Raw genomic sequence first — 25220 nt, 5'->3', positions numbered from 1 at the left:
TTACTCACAAATGCATCTTACCTACTCATTGTCACAGCATTTCCTCCAGGCATAATAGCACTATCATCACTTTACTGTCGCTCGCTTCCTCTCATACATAAGCACAGACACACATACTGTATAAATACACACATTTACACAAAGAATAGCAATGTGATGCGGGAAAAGGGGCTAATTCTCTCGTGCCACCATATCACCTCATACACACTTTTACATACACACAAACACAGTGAATATAGATATAAAAAAGGGTTGTTTTTTTAATATCTTTTGGTTCAATTCCCATGAATAAACTCCTATTGTATGGCAGAACATGTTCGGGGCTCAGCTGGCAAAATTTGCTTGTTTAATGAATTTGCCTGATGGTGTGAATCAGCTCTGGTGTGTTCAGAGACACAACACTTTCTGACCTTTGTAAACAAACTTCACGACATTAGTTGAGCATGCACAACAACAGCTGGTGCTCTCCTCTACGACAAGCGAGAGGGCTGGAAGGTAATCATGTCCATTAAGACAACAGAGCTTGTGTTTATGGAACAAGAGTGTAAGTATTATTCTATTCGACGTGATCTCAGCCGTGAGGTGCACTGGAAGCGGATCTCCACTAGCGTCATCCTGACTCAGAGCTCTGAGCTTGGCTCCAGCTCGCAGTCTAGCAGAAACCAGCTCCAAACCAGAGACCCGGAGTAGATGAAGCGTTAACTTGTTTTCCAAATGTTCAACTTGCCTCATTCCTCTCCTTTGAACAAACTCCCCAAGCTGAGAGCCAAAACTGGGTGAGGTTTATGCAACACATTGATGAAAAATATTATTGGAAAGAGAGCTTTTTAACTACAGATTAAAGTTCAACATTCAGTGGCTCCCTGCTGAAACTTTTTTTTATAATGTACAGCTCAAGGTCAGCGTTTCAAGCTAAAAAGTGTTTTTAGGCATGTTTTTAGACCTCTGATGTCTGATTGTGGCTTTCTCTCTGTTTATGCTGCTCGTGATGGCCAAATACAGCCAAGCTAAAAGAGATTCAATAGGCATATTCACATGCATTACATAATACTGAATCGACTGCCAAAGAGGTCACAGCTAATGTTGTTTGAAAAGAGGGTGGAAACCCCTTAAGAAAATCAGACCAGTCTCCAGGAGTTGTTTCCAAATTTGAAATTTGAGTCCAATCTTGGGTAGATCAAAATAATTTTAGATTGGTGGGCAAAAGATTAAGAGACCGCTATCTGGAAATGTAAAACTAGCATGTGCCAGCACATGAGTCATTCTATGAAACGGTGCCTTATATTTTAATAAAGTCAATAGAGTCAAAAAATGCTGGGATATTCTGACAGGGGAAGAAGAAAAAAATAATAATAATAAATCTAGAGCGATTGAGAAAACTAATAAACTTTTTTTTTAATAAAACAAATTATTAACATAGCATTTTAAATACAAAGCTATATAGAGCAAGTATCTCGTTCTATGAAAAACACATGCCTTTAACTGTAGGAGGTAATTTTACAGTAAATGCCTGTATGGTTTTAAACATTCTACTATGCAAGAATGACTAAAGCAAAATTAATTAAAAAAATATGTTGGGATATTCTAACAGGATCAAATGAAATACTATATCCCTAGGCAAAATGCAAACGCAAGGGGGGGGGACTATAAACCATTCTAAGCTCTATATTATAGCTGATGTCATCAGCAATTTAAAAAGAAAATACTTTAGAAATTAAAGATTCTCACTTCCTGTGACCAAACTGAAGTTCTTTCAGTTTTAGTTTTCTTAGATTATGCTGGTTGGTAACCTTCCAATCCTTAGGTCCAATTTTGAATATTTCTAAAGGCTAGACCAATTAAATCCTGAAGCAGATTATACGTTAAGTAACAAGATCTGTTTAAAATCAATGAGATTTTTCTGGACTCCAGCTCTAATCCTCACTGTCTGTAGACATCAACCAGCACTGCAGACATATTACATCATTTCCAGGTTATTCCCTACGTTTCCAATGCAATTTTGCTGTTGGATGACACTTTTGGTATCAGTGCAGCTTCAGAGCACAGCTTCAAAATCCACTTACTGAAACTGCGGTGGTAATGACATCATTCAACACTAAATCATAGGCTTGATTCAATTGTGCAACAGAGTTGCCATCATAAACAAATCAAAAAATTGCTGTCACAAACATGTTTGAAGGAGCTATGGCTAAAAAGGTCTGACAAATCAGAGTGATTTTGAAACACTAAAACTGCACAAATATGACTAAGCGGCCATTTCATCAAAATACTGTAAGTGAATATTAAGGCTTGTCGATTAGTCGTTAAGCGAAACCGGCTTCACAGAAATACACACCGCACCTGGAGTCAGCTTGTACCTTTCATGTGAAATATCGCCCTGTCATTACTTCATGTGGGTGCCACGCCGCTTTGGCATTGTTTACACCCACGAGCAACAGCTTTGCGGATTAGCGTGCGCGAGTGACAGCATGTGTTGAAAAGAACGGCTTCTGCTTCGGTGACAACCAATACCCCTCCTCACTTCATCTCCTCCGTCCTTCTCATCTTATCGTGCCTCGTTCCCCCATACTCCCACCCAAACAACACACACTATTAAACTTAAAGAGAATGGTCCAAACCACACTTTTCATAAAACGTGATTGCTGCAATTATGAGCCATGAAAGCTCAGAGAAGAATAAGACTAGGAAAAGTTCATGCTGTAATTACAAGGCACAAGATTTTTAGAAAATGCCTGAAGAATAAAGGACTTTTTGGAAGTGCAAAAACTGACTTAATGTTACTACTGTGCTTGGTTTTGGAAAGCTTTGCTTATTTTCCAGAGGTGTGGAAAATTTAAAAGGTTCAAAGTCAGAGAACAAAGACTAGACCCATTTACCTAATCTAAATTACTAAAACATGTCTTTTATAATCCTGGACACTGAATGAACTGAAATGAGGCATTTAGATGCTTATAGGGCTTGGTTAGCATGCAACATTAATCTGACCAAATGTTCACATGGTTTGTTAACTTCTCCTGGTTATATAAAAGGACAGTTCACCCCCAATTTTTTTAAAAAAATTCCCTGTATGGCTTTCTTTATTCTGCGGAACACAAAGGAAAAAAATTTAATCATTCAAAGAACATTGGATACAGGTTATCCTAGGTTACAAAAGGGGGGTTTGCAGCAAGAAACATTTTGGTTCCCCAAAGAACCTTTCAGAGAAAAGTTTTATAAAGAACCTTTTTTCTTTAAAGAACATTGTAATAATCCAAAGAACTTTTTCCTCAATAAAGAACCTTTTGCACAATGAAAAGGTTCCATGGATGTTAAAGGTTCTTCATGGAACCACCAATGCCAGCACTCTCAGAAAAAAAGTTACAAAAGCTGTCACTGGGGTAATACCTTTTTAAAATGTGCTGTACACTCTTAAAAATAAAGGTGCTTCAAAAGGTTCTTCACAGCGATGCCATAGATGAACCATTTTTGGTTCCACAAAGAACCATTCAGTCAAAGGTTCTTTAAAGAACCATCTCTTTTTTACCTTTTTATCATTTGAAGAGCCTTCTTTCGCCACAAAGAACCTTTTGTGAAACAGAAACGTTCTTCAGATATTAAAGGTATTTTATGGAACCATTTAGACACAAAGGTTCTTCTATGGCACCGTGAAGCACCTTTATTTTTAAGAGTACACATATTTTCACACAAAAAGTCCACATATTTTCCCCAAAAAAACACACACTATAACAATATAAAAAATACACATAATAACACCAAAAAAACAAAAAAATATATTTTCTCAAAAATCTTTTCTTCATAATAATAAATAAAGAAGCTTTATTTTCAGTGTGTATTGACTTTAATTGGGTGGACAAAAAATAGTAAGACATTTTTCAAAATATCTCCTTTTGTCCTCCACGGAAAAAGTCAGAATTTACATTTTGGGTCAAATATCCCTTTAAATGCCAAAAGCAAACCAAGTTTAGAATATTATTATTAAACTTCAAAAAAAAAAAAAAACACACACCAAAATGTTTCCAAGAGTGAAATGTCTAGTAGTTAAACATGATAGGGTTGTGACTGTGAGCCGAGACATGACATCCGTACTTAATACTGTGCAGCGTAACAGACCTGAGTGGATTTGCACTGACCGTCCGTCTCTTGGGTCTCAGTGACTGAGTGAACCTGATAGAGTTACAGACTTCCTAAATTTGCAGTGATCGGAGTAGAGAGACAGCCAAAGGTAACTAAACAGATTTAAATCAACAGCAGAAAAACACACTTTTTTTTAATTCATAACAGGGGGACTATAAATATAGAATTCAGTGTTTGTGAACAAGTATATGCTCTCAGCTTCCATGTCTGGCCTTAATTCAATCTACATACTGTGCTGGCTGAAACAAAGTAAGCCAACTGGCAATGTCACATGATGGTATTAGTGTTATTTTTTCCCATATCGCAAAACATCAGCCTTGGACTAAATTGTGGCTCTCTCACTTTTGCTTTTAGTTCTGCTCTTAAACTTCACTGAATGGGTTTCAACAGGAAATGTGAGATCTTGCTTCCGCTGAGAGACCTACAGTTCATCTTCAGTCTAACATGCTGTCTACACCGAGATCGTCATAATCAATGTTGCATGCTTGGAGCACAGACAGCTCCATTGATTATAGCGAGACTGTTCTGGTTTTGTTGCTCGCTTGCAGTGTAGAAAAAAAGCGTAATAAAGTGCAAATGAACAGAAATGAGAGGAAGCTATGACAGCTATTATACAGTCAATCTGCCCTGCACATCCTCCAGAAGTGCATGGCAATGAAAAATGATTTTACGCAAGGTGATGAAAGAAACAACAAACCACTCCACTGCCAGAGAAAAAAAATGAATCACTTGCAGCGAACGTGCAAGCATAAGTTCAGATACCTCAAAACACACTTATTTATGTTCTCAGTGGGTACTTTCTAACCAGAGCAACTTGCAATAATGTGCAAATTACAACATCTGTGAGGGCAACAATGTCAAAATCTGTGGAAAATTGTCTGCTTGTTAATGACTTAACTGAAAACACCTGCCACATCATTTAGTAAAGCAACTTGTGTTTCCTGTATATGCACATTTTCTCCTCACTGGTGATGATTTGCAAATAACAAGAAAAAATTCAGAAGAAAATAAATGACAAATTAATCTAACTATTATGATGTATGTAAATATTACCTCATTCAATATGTCATCATTTTATAGGTCTCTATAGGTCTTTTGTAGTATTTAATTTCTATGACTTTACAGAACTTTTGCCCCAGTGCAGATGGGGTCTTGATGACCACATCTTCAGTCCATTACACCACTAGGTATATATCAGTCATGATCTGACCATGTGAAATATCTTGGATCATAACTTTGATCTTATGATAACTGAGAAAATGCTAAGAGGAGGTGGAAAGTGCTAAATTACAGATGTGTACTTAATGGCTCATCTTTACAAAATAGATAAAAATAAATAATAAAAAAAACACCTCTGCATAGACAGCATGAGATGTGCCTGCATTGAAAAAGCATGAGATTTGCTGCTGGAGCTTATGAAATACAATCGGTCCTTTGTCAGCTAGAGAGCTGACTCCATCAGCAGTTTTTCAAACCACAAAACACAAAAACCTCCATGACCTTCACAAAATGCATTTGACAACAGAATCCTGACTGCTTTGTTGATTAACGAGTCTATTGTTTCATTTTATCTTCTTTAGCATTAAAATACTTCACATTCATTTACAGTGTTGAGACATGCAGACATGCTATTTTCCAGGGAAATGATTGTTCATATTTGAGACCTCTTTGAAATTATTGATTTTAAATCATCTTCTACACCAAACTGCAGATTAAAGCCATAGTTCATCCAGAAAAAGAAATAATGTTATCATTTACTCATCTTTTCATTCCAAATCCAAATGACTTTCTTTCTTCTGTGGAACACAAAAGGAAACATTTTGAATAATGTCACTCGTTTCCATGCATTTACAATGAATTGGGACTGGAGAATTCCAAAGACCCATTAAATGTTGGACTTGAGAACTGAATCAGTCCAATTTGTGAATGAAACATTCAGACCATTTCGTGAACAGAAACAATGATTCATTCAACAGATGACTAGAAAGAATGATTCATCACAAATTGGACACTGAATGCTGTCATATGGCTTTATGCTAGAAAACAGTGCATTTTTCACATTTTTGTGACACTTTAATGGTGCTTTTTGTCATTTTAGAGCATTTTAGAGTCCAGTACACATTTACTGTCATAATACTCCAAAGATTTTCTTGAAAAAGAATAAGACAAAGTCATGTTTGGAATGACATGAGGGTGAGTATGATGGCAGAATATTTTCTATTTTTTGGTTGAACTATCCCTTTAAGTTATAAAAATCTTTTATTAAATACTAGACTGTTTTGGGAAAAATAGGACGCCTGTTCATCCCTAGTTGAAGTAATTGAGTTCGCTGATATTCCCATGAGGTCATTTGCTGAAAATGCATAATGGGGTTTGGCCAAGTAATAAGTACGCCACAAATATGACAGCCACAGCTTTGGCTGTTGATGATACTCTTATCTGGTGAAAGTTTGATTAAAAATCTGAGGCAACTTTTTATTACTGATGCTCCAGATGACAATATATCATATATATATAGGCACATGAACACTGAATACATATATGTCCTCAACATAATGCACCGACAGCTGACAGGTGTGCTGAGTAGAAAACGAACCCTTGTCAGTTACATAAAGGCACGAATGTCCGGTTAGATTAAGGGAATATTCTTATCACTTTTGGCCTCATGAGTTGCCAGGTGGATTTGGTGAAATCATTTCCATATGGCGCTGACAACAGTGTGGGAAAGCAGCCTAGCGCGGGCATATCAATGAGAGCAGGAATAAAATTTCAGTCTCTAGAGATCAAATCACACACTCAGGATGAAGTTTGTTCAGTAACAGAGAAACCCAATGTCAGCAGGCTTCACTGTGTGGACCGGCTCCATCTTACAGATCTCATCATGCCAGAACTTGTTTCTTTATGTTATCATAGTCATTTTAATGACTCAGCAGACCTCATTAGTTTTATCTGCCAAATCAGTGATCATGTCCTGGACCTCTTACATTGACCTTTCTGAATTTGTGTTCCCTGGTAAACTAACATTAGCACTTTGGCTGCATCACGGAGCCCAAAAATTGTCCAGATCCCCACAACCTGGGCTTATACTGCATTCACACCATGTCAGATATATCATAAATTAATGAAGTTTTAAATTGACAGCCCTAAAAACTATGCATGTGTACATAAACAAACAAATTAAAAGAGTACAAAATAGCTTGAGCAACATCACACTGCGACAGTGCGACCTCTTACAGACAGCCGGAGGATACTCAGAAAAACAGCATGATTGATGGTGTGACTGCTTTTACACAACAGCTCAATATACAAGAAGTTTATATTGAGGAATTATATTTGTAGAAACAATACTTTCAATGAAAACTGATCTAAACAAAGTAGCAGAAGCTTTGCGTGTCTATCTCAATGCAACTCAGTGTTGTGGGTTTTCGTTCCTGAATAAATGAGCGTTTTTGAACGAATCAATTGAGTGAACCTTTTAAAGACTCACTTGTTTCTAAATGAATCAGCAGGTTTGAATGGTTAAATGATTGATTCAATGACTTACCCATAACACTTACTGCACAGCCCTGAAAGAATCAACAGCTGTGTCATATTTCAGTGGCTATACATGTTTGAACGAATCAGCTGAAAGAATCAGTTGAATGAGTCAATGAAAACTCGCCACCACTAATACACCGACTGACAGCATATTTTGTATATATTTATTCAATTAATCAAGCAGAAGCATATCAATCTTAGCAACCTCTGTTTCTTTTTTAAATTAATTTCTGTTCACATTTTGCAAGATTACACACAGGTGCATTGATATTTGACTGATATTTATATTTAGCAGATGCTTTTATCCAAAGCGATTTACAGTGCATTCAGGCTAACATTTTTTACCTAACATGTCTTCCCTGGGAATCGAACCCACAACCTTTTGTGCTGCTAACGCAATGCTCTACCACTGAGCCACAGGAACAATTAATCACCAATGCCACACCTACAATATGAATGGGGCCATAGAAATGAATCATTTCAGTTCAGAGGAGAATTTGTCATCTTATAATTACAGTAATTCCGAAATAACTTGAATGCAGTACTTTCTTTTACGACATCACTATCAGGGCCTCAGAAACCCAAAGAAGAGAATGAATGAACTGCATAATAACGGGCGGTTTACCCATCCACTTCTGAATCGATGACACAAATTGAGGCTGTAAATTCAACAGCATTTGCTGTTCATACTCTGAGCACATGGAGTTCTTCCATGCTGGAGTACGGAAAACTTTGTTTACTCTGGATATTTAAGGGATGATGTCAGTTTGCTGGGTGTTAGCGAGAGATTCTCAATGGTTTCTAGTCATGTAGTGTTTGTGGCCACAGACATGGAATGTTCCATGCTGTGTTTCTGTTCCTATCGGGGGGGTTAAATAGTGACTTCAGAGTTAAAAAAAGCTTCAGAGCCACAGTAAAAACTTGAATATGTAGTATATAATATTAATCACAAATACAGACCTATAAATGGTTGAACCGTCTATAAGCATGTCGCCTTTATCCAAACCCAGTGGTTTTAAGCTTTTGCCCAATGTTTAAATTGAAATCTGTGTTGGTTGTATCTGACCACAAATAAATCATCTCTTTTCATTCAACTGTAAATGAAGCAATTACAACAAAAAGAGGATAATCTTAATAGCTCTTCATGCTGTTGAAATGGAGTTTAAATGTTTCTGACACTCTCCCACTGGCACTGAATGACTAACATTAGACTACCAAATGACAAAGCAATGAAGTGAACGAACCAATCAAGCATGTCGTTATTGTCTCTTATCAAATAATGGAAATTAGCCTCTCTGACTCATTCCATACCCTTTGGCCAAAAGACAAAAGTTCACGCACATTTACTTTTACTTTATTTATTAAATATAATATTTAATTATCAGTAACTATAAGGCTACACCTGATAACAGCACAGAGAAACCTCATATTGTATGTATTATATCACATCTCACACACACTGAACTGAGCAGCAGGGGAGGAACTGCCTGCTGCTGGTTTATTTTTAGAGCCAGCACTATGTGGTCAAACAAACAAGGATCAATCTAAGTATGGCGGATGTTAACCCGGGTCAGGAAATAATGGCACTGGCTGTAAATCAGTCACTACATTAGAAAGCCATCTGACCAAAGCTTGGGTTGCAGATTAACAATGTTTAGTAGAGCAAATCAAATGTCTTCATTAAAAAAAGTATATAATTATATATATTTATATTTTTCTTTTTATTTATTGCTAATTGTTTTATTTATTAATTGTATTTATTATATATAATAAAAGCATTATATTTATAAAAAAATATATTTATAAAAGTATTTATAAAGTGTGTGTGTATATAAATAAAAATCAAATCAATATTTATGTAATTTTAAAATATCTAAAAAAACACTATATATATATATATATATATATATATATATATATATATATATATATATATATATACCACGTACAATATATATATATATATATATATATATATATATAAATAAATAGCATATAATATAAAAAGTAACACTTAACTACACTAAAACTATACAAATATATATTATAAAACCACGTACAATTGCAAAAGCCTTTATAAATAATAATAATAGTAATAATAATAATTACAAGAGTAATAATAACAAGATCTCACAGGAGTGAACAATCGAATTACAATAAGATAAAAATCGAATTGATGAAACCTATAAAAAATACAGAGGGTTTCAAAAGTTTAAAACCTAGCCTGTATAGTGGAGGCTCGTACTTCATATGTCAAAAATAATATTTAAAATATATTTCAAAAAGAATCTACAAACTTTTTATTTTGTCATGCATAACAGACTACATATACTTTTTTTCCAGGACAATCATTGCCAACATTAGTGAAAGGGCTTGCTTGGATTTCAGCTCCGTACGTCAAAGTGAGGATGGCAGAAAGCCTAGTCAATGCTGTCAGTCATGACCAAAGTCTTAATTAAGATGTATATCACACAGTCTGACATACGACAAACAAAAACATTAAAAAACAAAATAGCTTTTTATCCAAGATCTCACAGGAGTGAACAATCTGACAATCAACAGTTGTAAACAACAAAAAAGTGCAACTTTATACAACACACTTAAGCTATATGTAGACATGAGAAGTGTTAATGTCACAATGTTCTGTGGAATAGGGAAGGTTGGAGAGGTTGAGTACAAGAAATGAGCAAATTGAATGGATAAATAAATAGACAAAAACATCTATTTTTGCTCTTCTTTAACCATCAAGAATCTGTATAATTCTATAGGAGAATTCAGTATTTTGTTACAGACTGCTGCTAGAACACGTCCATCAGGCATGGAGGAGCTGCAGTGGCATAACCCCTCATGCAGAACGAAATTTAAACAAGCTTGTTCTTTTCTTCTGCGTAATGCATCCTAAGGCGATAGGCCACCATGTCAAAGGCAGTGTATAAGAAACCGATGTTAAACAACAATATCAATGCAAGAATTACAGCTGACAGGCACTGCTGCCTCTTGCACAAGACCCTCACTTGGAGAGAGTTCAGTCAGTGAGCGCAGTCTTGCATTTTGATTCTGAAACGATGATCAGAGAATCCCCTTCACATGCGCTCGATACCGAATAAAGCACCTGCCGCGAGGTTCAAAAGTATATAGCCTGTAATACGCAGGCATACCTGCCTTAAAAGCATCTCACTTCAGAGATGGAGATGAAGTCTCATAAAGGCCTTTTGCGTGGTTCATCATTAACATACACACAACACATTTTTCCAATCTACAGTGCAACTCTACCATAGGGAATTGCTGCGCTTGGCAGGAAGATTAATATAAAAGGGAGCCAGGCAGGAACGTTTCAGAGGGAGCATCTCAGGACAGATGGGCTGGTTGCATGAGTTCTGAACAGAAGCCAGAGGGATTGGCAGGGGCACTGCTTTATTGTTTGCTGATTTCTTTTGACAAGTGGGCCCTTTAGCGTGTTGAGTTATTTTTTGTGTAAACATCTATCGACATACTCAGAGGAGAGACTAAAACGTCTCCAGAGTGGCAAGTGAGAGGCGAACTCTGACAAGGATCCCAAAAACAACTATAAAATCACCAAAACTAACCTTTTTTTAAACTCTAGCAAGGTCTGACAACTTCATCTGGTGATGGTGTAACAGTGTGAAATACTGTGTGCAATGCAATTCTCATATGTACCTTTCAAAAGCCTGAGATTGGTAGGATTTTTAAAAGATTTTAAAACCAGTCTATTATGCTCACCAAGACTACATTTACCTGATCAAAAATACAGTAAAAACTGTAAAAAGCCATAATATACTGTATATGATGGAATTTTATGTGCGTCTATCTATATATATATATATATATATATATATATATATATATATATATATATATATATATATATATATATATATATATATATACATATATACATATATATATATGTATATATGTATATATATACATATATACATATATATATATATATAAATACACACACAAAAAAACACACACACACACACACATTTGTTTTTGTGAATTGTAAGGACTTTCCATAGACTTCTATTACTTTTATACTGACCAAACAATTTTCTATGCCTTAACCCAACCCAACCCTAACCCTAAACCTACCTCTTACAGAAGACCTGTTTGCATTGTTACACTTTCAGATAAACATAATTTACTGTTTTTAATAATTTTGTTATTTGGTCCCCTCAATGTAGCATATACAAGTACACACACACACACACACACACACACACACACACACACACACACACACAAACACACACACACACACATATATATATATATATATATAATCTTTATTAAAATGTTTTGACTGTATTTTAAATTTTGTACTTCATTGTTGTTATACTTCATTGTTGTTTTTCCTGGCACATTACATTGCAGTACAACTTGTTATCCATCAGTATTGACCATGGTAAGATTCAAATTTGACAAAAACACTGCTAATGAACCAATTTCAAAACAATTACACTGGTTTGTTTTTTGGATGGAGAGGCTGGATATGCTGCAGTGCTGTGGAATGTTCAATCATCAGACTATGGATTCATTCTCATTATTATTCATTTGATCCAGCTAGCCATCTGAAATGACAGTGATGCATTCCTTAGATCACCTCAGGCTTGGACAACTGAAATATTTCTTGCCACATATCTGAAAACCTAATATTTGTTAAACATGAACCAGTTCTGTCACCAACCCTTGAAACATTTCACTTAACTGTATGGAATGCTGACAGAAACAACAAAGATCTCACTGCATGTACTGCAGTTTTTATTCTGACAAGACATGATAGCAGATTCTACACCACAATGTTTCTATAAAGGCTAGGACATTCCCACAAATCAATGCTGAACTACTGAACTTAGTCACCATGTGGGTAACTGTGATGTTGCCAACACATACTGCTGTTCACTGATGTAACTATGTCTTCCAAGGGGAGGCCCAGAATAAAAACTAGCCCATAGAAGGAGATTCACACAGTAGGTGCTTCTTGTAATTTTTAAAATAACACCTACTTCTTCTTTTAAAGAAGTTTCCTTAAAATAAAATATAGGTCATCTGATTAACACAAGGTGGTTTCTAAATGAGTCAGATCTTCCTTTAAAATGACTTTACATTCAGTGTCATCACATTTTGAAATCAGGCCTGATTCAGTGGAGAATCAATCAATCATCTTACGTAGTATTTATGAACAATGCTTTTTGACAGATCTTGTGCAACCATAGAATTTTCTTTTGTCATGGATTGTAATGATGGCTAACTTCTCTGGAGAAATAAGAAAACAGAAATCAGCACGTTTGTCACCTCCTATGAATGCCTGTAGGAGTGGGAGGATAGTGTATATGAGTCACTGATGAGATGCTTCAACCTTCTACAATTAACTAACACTACTCTTTAATTTCCTTATTATTCACCCTCTTATCTTAAAAAGTTTAAAAAAAAAAAAGTAATAAAAATTCTTGAGCTTATCTGACGGTTGATCTGTGGAGTTCAGGCAAAAATAACAACTGTCTCATCCTCATGTTGTTCCAAATATGTATGAACATTTCTTCTGAGGAACACAAAAGATGACATTTTGATAAATAATTTTAATCTATAATCTTCCTTTAGTTATGCACTGTGACCAGATCATTGCGGGGAGAACTGAATCAGTCTGATCTGTGAATGATTCAGCTTACAATGAATGAATGATTCATCCAAAAGAACTCAAACGAATCAACTGTTTACAAATCATATATTAATATTTTTCTCATTCCTGTAATGTAAAGACAACAGAATTTTCAGTTTTATTTCATTTCCATGCTACTGTGCCTGTAAGCCTTTAATTCAAGTCCCCTTTTTATATAAAATATCAATATCAGCACTTTTCTGTGCTCACACTAAGAGTTTGGGTTTGCTGTCAGCTTCAACTCCAGTTCGCAAAACCTGCATTACATTTTGACAGATTCAAATGACAATCCAAACAGAAATAAAGTTTTGAGTTTTGAAATCTGACGTATGTTTTCATAGTGCATCAAGCTCTTTTATCTCAAAAGATGAAGGAGAATTTCTTAAGAATTCATCATATAACTCCTTTAAAAGTCAAGCACAGCTTGGTAATGTGTGCCTGAGCTGATGTGGAGAGGAAAAGTTCAACATTTTATGACATTCTCCATCCAATACTTTGTTTTCCAGATGGTCACTCTCTTTTTGACAGGCTCATTAAAGAATGCGGTCTGGTGCATGCGAAGCTACGGTGAGTGGATTTTCAGTGCATCTGTTTGATTCGACTATGTCACTATCCTTTCCAGATCTAAACGACTGCCAGCTTCAACCCCATCGTTCCATTCGCATAAAGGCTTACCCAGGCAGCTCAGCGTTTAGCCATTGGCTGCCCTACTTTCGGCCTCGGCTATGAGAGTGAATGGACTAAATTGGATGGAAACGTTTTTACTCGTTTGTGCAACTCTGACCATTCACCACAAGGCTTTTGGTTGGTCAGGCAGACACGGGAAGATTGCTTCTTTCTTACGTGCTGCAGACACTTACAACCTACTTTCTAAGGGGAAATGCGCAAGACACACTTTCTGAAGACAAATAGAAAATGGCAGGCTAGATTTTTTTTCTGGATATACTAGAGTAGAAACCTATTTATAGCTTTAGATGGCAAGGATAGAGTGAGTAACTTGAGACTCAGATGGTACCTTTCTGAAAAACTGCAGCTAAAACCACATCAGGGCTGTATTTTGATGTGGAGATAAGGGCTAATCTCAGAAGAGCAGTGAGTTAGCTTAGTCAACGTGATTCACAGCACTTCATTTTGCTTTGGTACACCTAAGGGTATGTGTAAACAGTAATTAATTGCACTCCAGTGGCCCCGCAGACAGTCTAAAAGCTAAAACCACAGCAAGCGGGTCTGATTTTGCGAGTTTGTGCATCTCTGATGCCGCTTATTAACTAATGCAGCGCTATGTAGCATGCTGGCTAACATGCCTGGGCGTGCAGTAATTTTATTTTGTGTGCACCCTTGTTAGGTTCTTCCTCAAAGGCGGCGTTGTAAACTTAATTCAGAAAGTGAGGTACCTAAAGCTGAGCCTATATTAAATATTACATAACTGAAGAAATGAAAACCATCAGTCATACTTTCAAACAACTGGTTAACTGTAAATCAGCATTAGCATTAGCCTTCAGGCATGATGCCCATGTGCATGTGATTAATGGTCACAACATGATTTAGAGCCATCTGCTTGTGGAGCGCTTCCTCTAATTGCATCAAAGGCAGGTCACCTGAAACCAGTAAATTTCCCGAAAGTTCTCTTAAATGTTTGTAACAGCTAAGAGGCACTTCCTTAAAGATTTCCTGACAGACAGAACTACAACAAGAATGTCCTAAAAGGGGGAACCTCTGAGGAAAACAGAAAGAGAACAGAGTGAGTCACCACTGACAGATGACAGGATGGGTCATGACACAGTTAAGCAATTTTTTCTGTGATACAACAACAAATAAACAATACACCATAAAAATAAACCATATATATATATATATATATAAACGTATATATTTATGTTTTTAGAGTCTGTTATATTCACCAATCTAAATTTATTTGATCAAAAATACAGTAGAAACAGCAATATTGTGAAATCTTATTAAAATAACCGTTTTCTATTTGATTATATCTTCAAATGCAATTTATTTCTGTGATGACAAAGCAGCCATTTCAGACTGTTTCAGCAGCCATTACTACTTTTGGTGAAGATTCCTATTTGAATTTTTACTTTTTTTATTCGAACAAATTTTGTTTGTCGTTACTGTCATTATTGATTATTTTTCAAAACATCCTTGCTGAATAATTGTATTTTTTAATGTATTTTTAAAAGAGTAAAAAAAAAAACTGACCCCAAACATTTGAATGATAATGTAGAGGTCTATTTTTTATTTTTATTTTTTTCAGCCAGATCAACCAGTTCTACCCTTTGTCATTTTGAAAAGGTCACAAAAAGTCCTTCCTATCAGTCATGTTCAAACATCCCACGATAAAATGATGCTGTAATCCAAATGTCTTTAAAATCTCAAACACTGTGCTGCAGTATTTTTATAGTCATAATTTAATTCAGTGTTTGCATAAATCACACCCTCTGTCATCCATCATTTTAATCACAGACACCAGGCCAGCCAGGATTCCACGGCTGATCGAGGCATAAAATATGAATATTCTAATGACTCAGTCACAAACTTTCCCCATGGCCAAGATTCACACACAACAATGGATAAACACAAAATGCAAGAATAGAATGACCGATATGCACTAATATACACACAGCTCTTACATTGCTCAATCTCAACAGACTAAAGTATTGGAAAGATAGTACAACTAAATGGTTAACTCTGAAATAATGGGCTTCAATGAAATATTGGTTTACCTTATCAGGATAACACCATATTTAATTTGTGTCAGGAATGAAAACAAGTTTATAAGAGACAGAAGTACAGTGTGTTCAATGGACTCTACAGTTGTTTTAACACACCGATTTTTCAGCTGATTAAACGTCTTTCCGAAAAACTTTCAGTAGACAAATACTCCATAAAACTTGTGAAAATGAGACTGTAAGTCTATCCTTCATAGCCTAATTTTAATCTGCATGAAATTCATTATGGCGTCTAACCTGACTAAGCCCATCATGACCCAAATTTGTTTGAAAAGCAAGTGTTCAAAAAAAGTATATTTTAATGAAATTCCCAAGGTAGTGGGAAAATCTAATGGTGGCGTAAATCTGAATTGATACTATTGGACGTAAAAAGATGACTTAAACATCACAAATGTTCCACATTTCAGATAAAAGCATCTGCTAAATAAATAAAATTAAATGTAAAATTGAACTGTTGGTGGCGCTAGAGGGCTTTAGAACCGAAATCCAAATTTGGTCAGAAGGCTTTATAGCTTTGCTAAATTTCATAAATGTCTCCACCTATACTTAATGCCATTTGAGTAAGCAACAAAGTAGTACTGTAAGTAGCCGCATTAATGGAAAACAGAATCAAGTACAGCACAGGCCAACTTCAGTGATTGCACACTGTTTATGTCACTGGAAAAAAAAAGAAGTAGGCTCTTTCTAAACTTTTTCTGCGGTATAACTTGTGGCAATTTGCGCCATTAATTGTGTGTCCATCCTCTCCAGAAAGTGACCCAGGATGATATATAGAACTTCTTATCATGTTAGCGGCAGCCCCTCTTTTTTACATTAAATGTCTTTTTTTGAAAGTAGCATGTGTTTGTAATAAAAATGTCATGAAAGCAGAAAAAAATACAAGCACACACACACACCTTGAAATAATATAAACCATATGCCAACTGCACAGGATGAAGCTGCAGCAATCGGTCACACAGGATGACAGACTTTTGCTTTTCCAAATCCAAAGTAAAAGAACCCTGTACACCTTAATATGAACTATGGTTTCTGTTGTTTTGATTCGGTATGCACATTTATAAATGTGATCTTGCACATGTGGTGGTTTCCCATGCACAAATCTTTCACATACATGCACACAGACGAAACACACACCATGGCAGCCTGACAGAAAAAGGTGTTTTTATGTGAATCCTTCCACTTAAAAAAGCCCTAAATTTAATCAGGCTTTTGTGTGCTGGCTGTCTGCAGTACCTCTTCATCTGAGCACCACTACATTCACTGTTTTTGCAGCTTTCTTTTTCTCTCTGTTGCTTTCATTCTTTATGTCTTTTTCTTTTACAGGATCACCAATCTATTCACTAGCAGAGAAGAGATCTCTGCAGGATGTGAGCAGCAATTTCATCTTCTAGATAAGTAGCGAACAGCCAGTGACACGGCAAACAGGTGTGAGTAGGTACAGGTCTGCCGCAATAGTGCCTGTCTGAATGTGTTGTCTAGTTGTGGGTGTTGAATGTCATAGAGTATTCAAAATTCAGCTCTTTATTAAAAACTGAGAGCACATCTTTTGGGTCAAATATGGATGGTTTTAAAGTATTACATTAGGTACACTTACAAATAAAGGTTCTTTATTGGCATGGGTGGTTTCATGAATAACCTTTCCAAGGTTCTTTATAATGGGGAAAACGTTCTTCAGAATATTAAAATATTCAGTCACACTTTATTTTAAAGACCAATTGTCTTTAAAAGAATAATGTAAGCACAAAAACGAAGGCTTTTTAACCCTCCAACCCAATGCCTTGCCCCATAGACTGCTATTGTAAGTGAATTGCAAACAAGGTTTTTGTTTTTTTCACCCACCAAGGCACGAGTCAATGAGTTGTCTGTGATAATCAACAGCATGACACAGATGCAATCAATAGAGCTTAACTTGAATGGTACCCGGAACATTTCTTTAATATATGATAGGAATTATACAGAATGGAACACAGCAATAGAAGGTTGTTGCAATTATTGAACAAAGAGAAAAACTAGTAAGCTGAAACCCTTAGTGGTATCAATTGCTATTGAAGGGGGCTGTCTGACCTTTGTCTGACCTTGGGCTCGTGGAAATGTGTTCATTACTTTGCACCACAAACTGATCTTTGTCATTACTGTCTGCTGCTAAGAGTCTGCTGATAGCATTCTCCACAACTGCATCTCTAGCGTCTTTTTCCCTTTGGAATGTTGTAATGGTGAATCGTGAACTTCAGTTTGAGCATTACACTGATAAAGATCTGGTCTTTCCTCCTTTGTTTGTCATGAATCTTTGCTGTGAGGATTGCTAGTAATCTCTGTCTCGTCTGTGGGGAAATATGGAAGAGATGTTTACTGTATGTGCCTATAGACTTTGCCAGAACAATATCTGCAATAAGTTATTTAATATTTATTACTACCCTGACCTTCAATTTGACATGATTTTCTTGGTTTTATTGTCACATGACAAGTAAATGACTTCCTGCATTTAGTTACTCCACAATGGCTTTAAGTGGCAGATTAAGTACTTTTTTTCAGTGATTTTAAACTTTTAATTAGTTTTTTTATGATCTCAGGCACAGTTATACGAACTTGACATTTTTGCCTCATAAAATATCAGAAATTGAAAACATATTCATAGAAAATGTGTATTTGAATTATTTTTTAAATAATACATGATATAATTTAAATTTATAAATTAACGTATCAAGTTATCGTCTCTATAATTTGCGTTTTAATTTTTTTTTTAAATAATACATTATTTAATTGAAATATATAATTGAGTGTTAAATCATTGACCCATAAACTCATATTGTCAGTATATTGTCTATGATCGTGTGTGTTTGTGTGAATGTGGGTGCCCTCACTCCTGCCTCGCATCCATATGTGTGTCTGTTTATTTACAAGAGCTGGAATGTGTGCACGTGCATATGTGTGTGGGTGAATCTGCACATACTCGTGCTCGAGTGAGAAACACAGTGTGTAATGCTCAGCTCATTATGTTTCATAGTTCAGTCAATTTTGATGAATAGAGGAGTGTTCCCTCTGTCAGGACCTGCCACATCGGTCACGCTGAGAGCCATCTGTGCAATTGGGCTTCGCTCTCATGCATACTACATCTCATGCCTACAGGAGTTCAGTGCCTTTACTTTTAAGGTTCTATTGTATCTATTCTAATATGCATATACAAAATGTCACACTGGCAGGACAGAACAAGTGCCAGTTATGAAACTAAAAATCATGTAAAAGGGTCACTTTATTATTAGTAGTAGTAGCAATACTAATATTATTAGTATTATTAGTAGTAGTAATAATAATTTTATTATTAAAATAATATTGTCTCCAATGTCTACTTATAAATTGGCTTAAACATGAACATGTTATCTATATACATTATCAATATAACAAAAAATTGGCTTCAACACACAATGGCATCATTAAATAATATTAACTCCACTGTCTACTTACTGTATAATATTAAGTTGTCTAAAATATGATAATATGAATGATCATATTTAATGAAAAGAAAAATAATCATATGGCATCATTAAATAATACAAATATTCTAGGGGTTATTATTATTAATATTATTACTATTGTTGTTGTTGTTGTCTTTGTTGATAAAATAATATTATTTGTCACTGTCTACTTATAATATTAATTGGGCTAAATGATGATCATATTATCATATCATATGATCATAACATAGTGACATTATATAACAAAAAGAAAATAATCAAATGGCATAATTAAATAATATATAAAAATTTTAGGGTTTGTTGTTATTTATTTATTTGCTATTATTTTGGGTAATTATTTATTTATTTATTTTTTTTGTCATTACGTCTACTTAGAATTTCAATGATTTACTAAAAACATATAATCATAATGTACTGGCCATATTCTCTATATTGAAAATAACTATTGTGACATATAAACTGACATAATAGTCATTCAGTGAGATACTGGTCATACCAACCCAACCCTATTATGACCTCTTTAAATTACAGCATTGTGCAATATTGAAATGTACAGGTTTGCACAAATTGATTACATTGAACTTTGTCTTGCTTTGAGTAAAATTGTTCCTTATAGGTTAGGCAGGTATCTCTCTTTAGGGGGTGTCTCTGTATTGTTACCTTTGCTTTTTAACTGTACTGTCTATCCTGCTGGATTCCTGCACTGCAGAATGCAAATTTCGTAGCGATGTTATCATCTACATATTTTCAGCAAAGTCTGTGGGCAAAGAATCTGACGGCCAAGAGCCTTCAGAAGAACCTGGAAAAAAAATTAACACAACACTGCTGGCATTCTTCTAATACAAGAGCTAATTCGTCTGCAGGATCGATTCAAAGCCCAGAGTCAATGGATTTCGAGTGTGACAAATTGAATTGAGTAATTAAGATCAGAACGACTGATAGCTTTTAGAATTCTGACAATGAATGTGTTGCTCTCCCATTCCTCAGTGATTCCTGATAGATAAAAACAGACAAGGATTTGAAGTATTAAAAACAATAATCTGTGAAACCAAGACTCCACAGTTACCTCATCCTCCAACATTACCCTTAATTGTTCTAATGCCTCCAGCAAACCCGCTGCAGAAGAAATCCCTGACACCCAAAGCTCCAGACAGTAAAGAACCTGCTGTGTACTGGGGCAGCCTGGTACAACTAGAGCTGTGTCATGCTTGGACTCCCTAACACTGCCTCCCTTAACACACACACACACACAAACACAAACATACACTTAAACAACCCTCGGTGCCTGGCACTGAAAACACAGGCACACAACAGACCTGGTAACTCAGAGCAGGCCACCTCTGCAGCTGAAACAACTGCCTCCACAGCTACACCACTGGAGAAAGCTTGCCGATTGCATTATGGAATGCATTTAAATGCAGTTATACATATTCAAGGAAAAATTGAGAGGTTGTGTAACAGTTGCATGTCTAAAATGTACACTTACTGTAACACAATTTACAGCGGAAGAAGGCTTTCTGTTTCTCAAAATGAACCCCTAGTGCAATTAAAACAGCTCTCCAGAGAAGAACAAAGGGTGGGATATTATCTGGCAGCCCATCTTGATACCACCCTTGAGGGAGAAATGTACCTTACTATGGAGGAGATGTAATCTTCATGTAATTGGTTTGTTGAAACGCTCACCTCTTAATCTATGTAAAATGAGGCATTCTGACAGAGGTGAGAAAACTCGGTAATGGGATACTGAAACCCGTCCATTATACACAAAAACGAATCTGAAATTCCTTTGTTTCATGTTATACATATACTGTATAAGTAGTTACATATATATGCAGTGTGTATACATGCATGCATATACACATACATATATATACATATACACAGTATACTCTCGTAAAGTTATATAAATAGCTAATCTCAAGTGCCTGATTGTTTATATTATTGCAAAATGTTAACTACATTATCACCCAGCTCTTTATTAAAAGTGAGATCTAAGTGAAAGTATATAAAAAAGGTGTTTCAACTTAAAAAAGTGTTAATGTTGTCTTATTTTTTTTAGCTTCAACAAACAACAAATTACTCACGTAAGATAATATATACTGTATAGAAGATCTCAACTGCTTGATTGCTTGTATCATCACTCAATGTTAGTTATATTATTGCCCAGCTCTAATCTGATGAACTATGAAGATATTAAGATTAACATAAAAAATTAACGTCATGACTGAATGAAACAGTGTGTATCATGAAGAGCACTATACACAGAATTTTGAGTTGACTTAGTATATGTATATCCTATATATTTCTTATATATTCACAGTATATATAAAAACAATAAAAACAATATATTATGTGTTCAGTGAATATATCGTTACAAGTGGCACAAATCTGTACATATTCCTATGGACTATTATAGAAAAGCCCCTCTGCCAGGCAGCTGTATTAAATCAATGACATCATCACTCTGTTTGGTGCTGCAATACTGTCAAGTCCACATTGTTGCACAAGCATTGCTGGAAGTTATACATTGAATAGTCCTTTTGCTCCAGGGTCTATCATTTGGATTATGTCACCCTGTACATAAACTACAGCCTGGAAACATTCTGGATGACACATTCATAAGTACCATAACTGTACAAATGATACATTAAAAAGAACAAGATGGTACTGTGAGCTAATTACCCATGGAAAATGCAGCTGAGCTCGGTATTAAAAATGAACCGCTCTCTAACACACACTTACATTATACACAGTGCACAGCATACACAACCAAATACACATCTATAAATACATCCATGCACACATAAATCAAAGCACATCCCTGATAAATTAAGTTATCTCACATTTCTGAAGTGTTTGGGCCAAACATCATAATGACTATGTTTACTTGCACATTATTTTGCTATTATGTTTATATTCTGGCATCCATAAAAGACATTTAGGAATGATTTTGCCATTTATTATGTTCCATAACAGTAACAACAAAACACAAGAGTGCATTAGAATAACAGCATTTTTTAATTTTTGCCCAAGTAAATGCAGCCGATGGCCATTTTTACATGCACATCATCTTCAATAGACTGACATTTCACAAATATCTTTAACCTTATTATTGATAATGGCAATCAGGATAATGCACTTCCTTGATGCTTATGTAACCAGAATATACAACCAAATTCTGATTAATGCTGTAATATTATTGAGCATGTAAAGGCAGTCATTGAAGCTGTGTAATAATATATACACAGATGATGTCAGTTTCTGGGCAATGGGCCTAAAAGTTAATGTCACTGTATAAACATTATAGCTGGTTACGTTTTTTCCCTCAGTTACCATAATCAAAATCTGACCCGAACGTGAGGCATAAAAACATAAACAAGCTTTAAGCGTTCACCCTCCCTCTGAATAAAAAATAAATCTGTTCATTTAAAAAGCCCGTTGAAGTGCTTTTCAAGTGCTGAACTTACCATTGGCATTTTTCCCACATGTGAGGTGCTGATAGGGCAAAAGGAGGCCGTACAACTCCGAATCATTGCTCAGAGCCTGCTCAAAGGATTCCAGTGTGAATTTGGGGATCCCGTTATCCTTTTCCACCACCGAGCTATTCAACACCCGGGTAAAGACCTCTCGGAAGAGGCTCTCCATACAGGCGGTCAGGTATATGGCCGCATGCTCGTGGATGCGCGCCGCTACCCTGCTGTCCACCATCCACCTGAAGAACCTCCCCACGGAGAAGACCAAGCCGCATCTCTCCGATTTCCCCCGGCTGAATTTATCCTCGGTGCTCATGTTGTACATGGACAGCGCGCTAAGCGCCGCGGCGATGCAGTTGACCGAGATGGTCCACGATAGGATCATCTTGATGGCACTTTGGACTTCGTATTTGGTGCATTTGCCGTAGCGCAAACTCAGCCGCTGCGCTTCCCTGGCGATCCTCACCAGCGCGCGGCTCACGAGCGTGGAGAGGCGCGCTAGCAGATCCGCGGACACGGTGCCGAACCTCAACTCTTCCTCCTTGTTGAGCGCGTTCTCCACCTCCCCGAGGCTCCAGGGCACATCCTCAAGCTCGGGAAGTTTCGCACAGTGTCCGGAACACTCCAGGGTCTCGCCGTCTTCAGCCAGGACGGTGTTGACGGTGTCTAGGCTGTTGTGTCGACTGCGCATAGAGTCGGTCAGATGCCAGCAGTGCCCTCCATGCGCATAGGGGATGTGCGCCTCGGAGCAGCACAGAGACAAGCTGGATGACCTGAAGGAGTCCGCGGCTCCACCGTAACCCGAATCCAGTGTCAAATCCTCCAGGGTCCTCACCACGGATTTACCACTTTTTGCCATAACTGCACTTCATATTGTCCACAAGGCTGAAAGCAAGGGGAAACGTTCCTTTGCAAACAAACGCCACTATTCGCCTGCTTTATTCTGTCCACAATGTTACTGAGAAGGCACAGGCGAGTTCCCAAATTGTTGCGTTCACTGTTGAAAATGCGCCCCCAACTTTGAAGGAGCAGTGGTGTTGTTATGGCACACACTAGTGTGTTTGAAGGCTGCGAAGCATCAGTTGGAGGAGGAGCCACATAACAGTACTGAATCCAATACGCTGACGGGACCATTGCTGCGTACAGCTGGTTTTGAATTCGAACGGTGCTGCATGATGGTTCTGTGTACTTCTGTTTATCTGGAGATCCCCTCTAAAAAGGTTATTTAGAGATGTTAGATCGTGTAAAAATGAAAGTCCCATTTTGACTCCAACTTTACACTGTATTAAGCAAAGGAATTTTAATGAAAACAAGGTCTAGATCTAAATAATTTCTTTGTGTTATGATCATTAAAGGTCACGATAGATAGACAGACAGACAGACAGATAGATAAACGTTTTTAGGATTTTACTTTAGAATAAAAAGTTTAAATTAAATTAAAGAATTGCTCATAAAAAACACTTTTTCCAGAAACTATTTTGATCAGATTGCATTCTATTTACTAAGAATTCCATCAGTTAATAAACTGTAATTGGTCTCTGGAGTGAAAGCAGAGCTTTAGATCTAGTGGTCTTAAGTGGCCAAAACAAACTAGATAGACTTTATACAACTAGTAGTCAGCATGCATGAAACTGCTCAGATCCAGTAGACCAAGCAGGGCAGCATGTTTGAGGACAAAAAGCAAGGGATCAAATGAACACCTGTCCTCTTCCCCATTCTTCCTTTCAGATGGGGCTTAGAGTAACGAGATTCCTGTTCATTAATAATGAAGAGTATGCATAATATATCTTGAGGCTTCTTGTGAACTTCACTCCCACAGTCTGAAAAAGGTCATATGTTTTCAAATGTAAAACAAAGTATAAAAATGAGACACACCAAGCACTTCCTAATTTTCTAATAGCTAGGACTAATGCAGTGAGTATATGACACAAATAAAAATACTAAATAATAGACCTAACTCAAAATGACATCAAGACATTTATGTTTACAGATTTAAGAGATTGCAATAGCATAAATCAGTGACTGTAACATAAGAAAGAAAAACAAGATGCTTTTAGAGCTGAAATACACTTCATCACTTAAGTGTTTTCTTTTTTTTTTTTCAAACTTGCTTTAATAAAGAGGGGACAATATTTTACTCAACACTGACCTCTTTGGACAACACTCCTCTGTAAACCTGTGG

At 36.3% G+C, this 25220-nt stretch overlaps 1 protein-coding gene across 2 annotated transcripts in view; it reads right to left on the bottom strand.

The window, feature by feature from the left end:
- Window positions 1–24423, bottom strand: part of btbd11b (BTB (POZ) domain containing 11b) — a 59164-nt gene extending 34741 nt beyond the window's left edge. Inside the window, exon 1 of one of the 2 annotated variants that reach the window (XM_042744251.1) lies at window positions 23033–24423. In XM_042744251.1, the coding sequence (XP_042600185.1) occupies window positions 23033–23897 (865 nt within the window). In that variant the 5' untranslated portion in view covers window positions 23898–24423. The remainder of the gene's footprint in view (window positions 1–23032) is intronic. The other variant, XM_042744250.1, reaches the window with a different exon arrangement.
- Between the last annotated feature and the right edge of the window lie 797 nt (window positions 24424–25220).

This window comes from Cyprinus carpio, chromosome B18 (assembly GCF_018340385.1).
Source record: "Cyprinus carpio isolate SPL01 chromosome B18, ASM1834038v1, whole genome shotgun sequence".
NCBI lineage: Eukaryota > Metazoa > Chordata > Actinopteri > Cypriniformes > Cyprinidae > Cyprinus > Cyprinus carpio.
The sequence above is the reverse complement of the archived record's forward strand: the minus strand, read 5'-3'. Positions and strand labels throughout refer to the sequence as shown.